Here is a 7,615-nt window from a genome sequence, read left to right on the forward strand (position 1 = left end):
ATGTCAGTTCTTTATAAATTAACGTGATCTAGGTGAACGTGTAAGGAAGCAGATCTCAGATCCATAAATCGAGTCCTTTTGTCTTCTTAGCTGTATTTATTGTTCTACTAACACCATAGATACGTAGGGATTGCTTAAAGGATAATTCCACTTTTGTGGGAAAAAAAATCGCAAATAACAAAAAAAAATAAATAAATATATATATATATATATATATATATATATATATATATATATATATTTATATATATATCACAAATAACAAAAAAATAAAAATTATATATATAATTAAATTTTTTTTATTTGTGATAATATATATATATAATATCGCAAATAACAAAACAAAAGGAAATTACATTTTATATATATATATATATATATATATATATATATATATATATTCGCAAATAACAAAAAAATTATATAATTTCATTTTTTTTATTATTTGCGATAAAATATATATATATATATATATATATTATTATCACAAATAAAATTTAATTATATTTATATGATATACAATGGCTACACAAGTCATATTGTAATTGAATGTTATTTAATCACTTGCCGTCCGCCTGCTGTTTATAAACGGCAGGGCGGTGGCACTCCAGGGGCGGGTTGCCGTTCATAAACGGCACCCGCTATTTCTAGCTGTGCGTGCTCCCAGGGAGCGCGCAGCACCGCGATCCGGTGCTCGCTGTGTCCTCCGGACACAGTGAAACATCGATCGTCGGACGGGACCTCTGTACGAGGTCCCGATAATGTGATCACTGATTGGCCAATCAGTGATCACATGCAGAGTAGTAAGCAAGATGTCACTTCTGACATCATTGCTTACTACGTGTGAAATCTGTGAATGATCACAGAGATCACATGGTACAGGGCTATTCACAACAGCCTTGTACCATGTGACAAGCTGTGACCAATCACAGCTCACTCAGTAGTTCTCAATGGCTGCAAGAATGCAGACAGAGAGAAAGAGAAATGATTGCTTTTACATCCTATATGGGTGTAAAAGCAATCACTGTAAAAAAAAAAAAAAAAATCTTAATCACCCGCCATAAGTAGTACAGTGTCACCATGGTGACACTGTACTGCTAGGGTGACAGTATGTAAAAAACATAAATAATAATATAAAAAATAAAACAAAAATGTAAAAAAAGTTTAAAAATTATAATTTTTGGTTATAAACTAATTTGGCTTATTTTTTTTTTTTTTTTTTTTTACTAAGAAGATAACAGAATAAATTTCGGCCAAGATTTATGATGAAAGATTATTTATTTGCAAAATTTTATAAGAAAAACACTTTTTTTTCAAAATTTTTTGGCTTTTTCATTCACATAGCAAATAAAATAAAAATCCCAGCGGTGAATAAATACCACCAAAATAAAGCTTTATCTGTTTCAAAAAAAGGGTAAAAAATTCATATGGGTACAGTGTTGCATGACCGCGCAATTGTCATTCAAAGTGTGATAGCGCTGAAAGCTGAAAATTGGCCTGGATGAATTGCCATCCATTGTGTACTATTGTGTTGCTTGCTGTGATTGGTCACTGTGATTACATGGTAAAAACAGGGCAATCACAGCCCATCTTACAGACTTTAGGGGAGGTCAGACTGTGGTCAGTGGCTGTAGAAAATGTCCTGGTGTCCAGTGGGAGTAAACCATGCCAAACATCTTTGGTGTCATTGGGAAGAATGATGACCATTCGCTGGTGTCATTGGGAGGAATAGTGCCCCATCATTGGTGTCAGTGGGAGGAATAGTGCCCCATCATTGGTATCAGTGGGAGGAATAGTGCTCCATCATTGGTGTCAGTGGGAGGAATAGTCCCCCATCATTGGTGTCAGTGGGAGGAATAGTCCCCCATCATTGGTGTCAGTGGGAGGAATAGTGCCCCATCATTGGTATCAGTGGGAGGAATAGTGCCCCATCATTGGTGTCAGTGGAAGGAATAGTGCCCCATCATTGGTATCAGTGGGAGGAATAGTGTCCCATCATTGGTGTCAGTGGGAGGAATAGTGCCCCATCATTGGTATCAGTGGGAGGAATAGTGCCCCATCATTGGTATCAGTGGGAGGAATAGTCCCCCATCATTGGTGTCAGTGGGAGGAATAGTGCCCCATCATTGGTGTCAGTCGGAGGAATAGTGCCCCATCATTGGTGTCAGTGGGGGGAATAGTGCCCCATCATTGGTGTCAGTGGGGGGAATAGTGCCCCATCATTGGTGTCAGTGGGAGGAATAGTGCCTCATCATTGGTATCAGTGGGAGGAATAGTGCCCCATCATTGGTGTCAGTGGGAGGAATAGAGCTCCATTGTTGGTATCAGTGGGAGGAATAGTGCCCCATCATTGGTGTCAGTGGGAGGAATAGTGCCCCATCATTGGTGTCAGTGGGAGGAATAGTGCCCCATCATTGGTATCAGTGGGAGGAATAGTGCCCCATTGTTAATGTCAATTGAAGGAATTATTCCCCATCATTGGTGTCAGTGGGAGGAATAGTGCCCCATCATTGGTGTCAGTGGGAGGAATAGTGCCCCATTGTTAATGTCAATTGAAGGAATTATTCCCCATCATTGGTGTCATTGGGAGGAATAGTGTCCCATCGTTGGTGTCAGTATTATTATTATTCAGGATTTATATAGCACCAATTTTTGCGCAGCACTTTACAATGTAGGAGGAACTGTGCCCCATTGTTGGTGTCAGTGGATGTAATAGTACCCCACTGTTGTCCTTGGAAGGAATTGTTCCCCATTAATGGTGTCAGCAACAGGAATTATGCCCCTTTGTTGGTGTCAGTGGATGGAGAAGGGCCCCAAGGGCCAGATAAAGGCAAGCAAAGGGCCACCTTTGACCCCTCTTGCCGCAGTTTGGAGACCACTGTGAGTCTTTAATGCTGTGAAATACCCGCAGTGCTGCTGATGATCTGTGATCATGTGACCTTGGTCTAGGCTTTAGATCACAGGGTGGAGTTTGGGAGCCGCAGATTTTTTTGGTGAATTTTAATGATCGCTCATTCTTTAATATACCAAACTGTGCAAAACCCGTATTCCCTGAAATTCCCAGCAAATCAGATTTTCGGATGGGAGGTTCTGCGCTGTCAGACAATCGGAGCTCTCTACTAATGTGCGACCAGCCTGCTGTTTTCAGGAGGTAGGATTTGGAAGGGGAGAAGTAAATGCAGCTCACAGAACAAGGAGAGCTCCGTGTACCTGGCAGGCAGCTGCAGTAGTGAATAGTGGTGTCACCATCCCAGCATGCACTGTGCCATGGTGAGTAAATCGTAGGAGCAGCCGAACAGAACTGGAATTATTTTAGCAGATAGAAACATTCTCAGTTATGTATTCTAAGTTGTATGGAAACAATGTAACAAATCCTTCACGCTTCTTCTTCTCATTTGTATTTAGAGTCATCCTGAGATGGGGTTGGTTACAGTACCTACCAGTCCGCTACCTACGACACCAACAACTCCTCTGGGCACGACCCCTCCTTCTTCAGATGGTACGGTCCAAAGTATTTATTCATCATTTGTAAATTACATTTCAGTTCCAGGTTTTAGCTTTCTTAACCCCTTCCAGTCCGGACACTCCTCCCCCTTCCAGTCCGGACGCTTTCCCCCCCTTCCAGTCCGGACACTTTCCCCCCCTTCCAGTCCGGACGCTTTCCCCCCCTTCCAGTCCGGACGCTTTCCCCCCCTTCCATTCCGGACACTCCTCCCCCTTCCAGTCCGGACACTCCTCCCCCTTCCAGTCCGGACACTCCTCCCCCTTCCAGTCCGGACGCTTTCCCCCCCTTCCAGTCCGGACGCTTTCCCCCCCTTCCAGTCCGGACGCTTTCCCCCCTTCCGGTCCGGACGCTTTCCCCCCCTTCCGGTCCGGACGCTTTCCCCCCCTTCCGGTCCGGACGCTTTCCCCCCCTTCCGGTCCGGACGCTTTCCCCCCCCTTCCGGTCCGGACGCTTTCCCCCCCTTCCGGTCCGGACGCTTTCCCCCCCTTCCGGTCCGGACGCTTTCCCCCCCTTCCGGTCCGGACGCTTTCCCCCCCTTCCGGTCCGGACGCTTTCCCCCCCTTCCGGTCCGGACGCTTTCCCCCCCTTCCGGTCCGGACGCTTTCCCCCCCTTCCGGTCCGGACGCTTTCCCCCCCCCCCTTCCAGTCCGGACGCTCCCCCCCCCCCCCCCCTTCCAGTCCGGACGCTTCCCCCCCCCCCCTTCCAGTCCGGACGCTTCCCCCCCCCCCCCTTTCAGTCCGGACGCTTCCCCCCCCCCCTTTCAGTCCGGACGCTTCCCCCCCCCCCCTTTCAGTCCGGACGCTTCCCCCCCCCCCCTTTCAGTCCGGACGCTTCCCCCCCCCCCCCCTTTCAGTCCGGACGCTTCCCCCCCCCCCTTTCAGTCCGGACGCTTCCCCCCCCCCTTTCAGTCCGGACGCTTTCCCCCCCCCCTTTCAGTCCGGACGCTTTCCCCCCCTTCCAGTCCCAATATGTGTAAATTAATTGGTTTACGTGAAAGTTATAGCGTCTACAAATGGCGGTGTAGATACTGGGATTTTTTCTTTTTTTTTTTACTAGTAATGGCGGCGATCAGCGACTTATAGTGGGACTGCGGTGGGAATTTTGACACTGGGGGGGGAAATGACTTTGTGTCACTGACATCCCCAGTGACACCAATACAGTGATCAATGCTAATAAAAAGCACTGACACTGTATTAATGGCACTGGGCAGGAAGGGGTTAACATGAGGGGCGATCAAAGGGTTAACTGTGTGCTGCGTGCCATTTTACTAAGTGTGCTGTGTTAGTGCTTCACTGTAAGCACACTGCTTTGCATGGCAAAGCAGTGTGCAGGAGCTGACAGGGGAGAGAACTGTTTTGCTTACAAACTATCCCCCCCCCACCGTCGGAGTTGTAAGCACCGGGCGCCAGCAAGTAATCACTGGCTGGGACCTGGTGATTGACAGCAGTGGCCACAAATGCCCCCTACCCGGAAATGCAAAATCACGTATATGTGATCAATGTCCCCATCACAGTGCTCCCATCCATCGGGTGTCCCCATCACAGTGCTCCCACCCATCAGGTGTCCCCATCCATCACAGCGCTCCCACCCATACTTTAGATGTCCCCATCACAGCACTCCCATACATCAGGTGTTCACATCACAGTGCTCCCATGCATCAGGTGTCCCAATCACAGTGCTCCGATCCATCAGGTGTCCCCATCACATCTCTCCCATCCATCAGGTGTCCCCATCACAATTCTCCCATCCATCAGGTGTCCCCATCACAATTCTCCCATCCATCAGGTGTCCCCATTACAATTCTCCCATCCATCAGGTGTCCCCATCACAATTCTCCCATCCATCAGGTGTCCCCATCACAATTCTCCCATCCATCAGGTGTCCCCATTACAATTCTCCCATCCATCAGGTGTCCCCATTACAATTCTCCCATCCATCAGGTGTCCCCATCACAATTCTCCATCCATCAGGTGTCCCCATCACAATTCTCCCATCCATCAGGTGTCCCCATCACAATGCTCCCATCCATCAGGTGTCCCCATCACAGCGCTCCCATCCATCAGGTGTCCCCATCACAGCGCTCCCATCCATCAGGTGTCCCCATCACAGCGCTCCCATCCATCAGGTGTCCCCATCACAGCGCTCCCATCCATCAGGTGTCCCCATCACAGCGCTCCCATCCATCAGGTGTCCCCATCACAGCGCTCCCATCCATCAGGTGTCCCCATCACAGCGCTCCCATCCATCAGGTGTCCCCATCACAGCGCTCCCATCCATCAGGTGTCCCCATCACAGCGCTCCCATCCATCAGGTGTCCCCATCACAGCGCTCCCATCCATCAGGTGTCCCCATCACAGCGCTCCCATCCATCAGGTGTCCCCATCACAGCGCTCCCATACATCAGGTGTCCCCATCACAGCGCTCCCATCCATCAGGTGTCCCCATCACAGCGCTCCCATACATCAGGTGTCCCCATCACAGCGCTCCCATTAACAAGGTGTCCCCATCACAGCGCTCCCATTCACAAGGTGTCCCCATCACAGCGCTCCCATACATCAGGTGTTCCCATCACAGCGCTCCCATACATCATAGATTGCAGGAAAGAAAATCGCTGGATTCTCTCCCGCTTTGCTGTGGTATTCTAACATCGTGAGGTTTCCCCACCATCAGCATACAATGATCACTGCTGCCGGCTATAGCCAGTGGCAGAGATCATACAAGAAACCCCCCCTCCCCCGACAGGCTCGTTGTAGATTGACTTCGCTACAACCAGCCTGCCCATAGATGGATTGAAATTCATCCGGTTGCTGTTCTCCCCTACACGTAAAACAACGCTGAACTCCATTGACTAGTGAGCATGTTTGTATTTGTTTTTTGCTTTTTTTTTTTTTTAACTTTTACACATCAACCATTTTCTAGATTTAAGATAAGGGCGGAGTTCCCCTTTAATCTCACTTGTTGCCCTGAGTCCTTGTACCGTTATCTATTTCCCATCTCCAGCGACTGAAAATACCAGTTTACAGCCTTTCAATATCCCACTTGAATTATGAATATGATGAAATACGATCGGCGCCTACGCTAAGAAACGAGGATTTTTCCAATTTCGTTTAATTCTCCTCATCTGTAGCCGTGTGTTTTGGGATGGGAGATATATGTGGATGTCAGTGCGCTGGTATAAATTTCTCCCGTCGTTTTGTGCCTTCGCCAAGTCATGGCCTCCGCCGCTGTATATCACGCTGTTTATTGGAGAACCGGTTCCAGCGATATCTGACAGCTTGGGCTTTGGTACAAAAAAAAAACTCCCCTCCATTAAAGCAGATGTAAACCCAATCGCTAAGATCTCATATAAATGTGTGGATGTCATTTCAGAAGTCGTTTTCAGTGCTTTTTAAATCTGCAGATTTTTTAGAACTAGTTTAGGACTCCAAACAAATCTTCTGCACAGTATTCAGGGTGTGTGTAGTACATCCAGTCCTTTTGCCATGTCCCCCCCCACCCCACCTCCTTTCCAGCAGTACCCAGCTGTTAGGGTATATTCAGATCAGTGCCATCTTAACAGCATCATGGGCCCCTTGACAAAGTAATGCACTGGGGCCCCTACCAGTCTGCATCAGGTGTCCCCATAGGTCAGGTGTCTCCATCCTTCAGGTGCCCCCATCACAATGCTACCATACATCAGGTGTCCCCATAGGTCAGGTGTCCACATCCATCAGGTGTCCCCATCACAATGCTCCCCTCCATCAGGTGTCCCCATCACAACGCTACCATCCATCAGGTGTCCCCATCACAGCGCTCCCATCAGGTGTCCCCATCACAGCGCTCCCATCCATCAGGTGTCCCCATCACAGCGCTCCCATCCATCAGGTGTCCCCATCCATCAGGTGTCCCCATCACAGCGCTCCCATCCATCAGGTGTCCCCATCACAGTGCTCCCATCCATCAGGTGTCCCCATCACAGCGCTCCCATCCATCAGGTGTCCCCATCACAGCGCTCCCATCCATCAGGTGTCCCCATCACAGTGCTCCCATCCATCAGGCATCCCCATCACAATGCTCTCATACATCAGGTGTCCCCATCACAATGCTACCATACATCAGATGTCCCCATA

The 7,615-nt window shown here is 48.3% G+C and overlaps 1 protein-coding gene across 1 annotated transcript in view; it reads left to right on the top strand.

Moving 5' to 3' along the window:
- The window catches only part of ARMH3 (armadillo like helical domain containing 3), a gene marked incomplete at its 3' end in the record, with an annotated part of 37,787 nt that extends 34,288 nt beyond the window's left edge, over positions 1 to 3,499 (top strand). The window contains exon 12 of the mRNA XM_089668075.1: positions 3,406 to 3,499. Coding sequence (XP_089524201.1) covers positions 3,406 to 3,499 — 94 coding nt within the window. The remainder of the gene's footprint in view (positions 1 to 3,405) is intronic.
- Between the last annotated feature and the right edge of the window lie 4,116 nt (positions 3,500 to 7,615).

The sequence above is a fragment of the Staurois parvus genome, unplaced genomic scaffold, assembly GCF_062004578.1.
Source record: "Staurois parvus isolate SC_StPar_1 unplaced genomic scaffold, SC_StPar_1.0 ptg003801l, whole genome shotgun sequence".
Classification (NCBI taxonomy): domain Eukaryota; kingdom Metazoa; phylum Chordata; class Amphibia; order Anura; family Ranidae; genus Staurois; species Staurois parvus.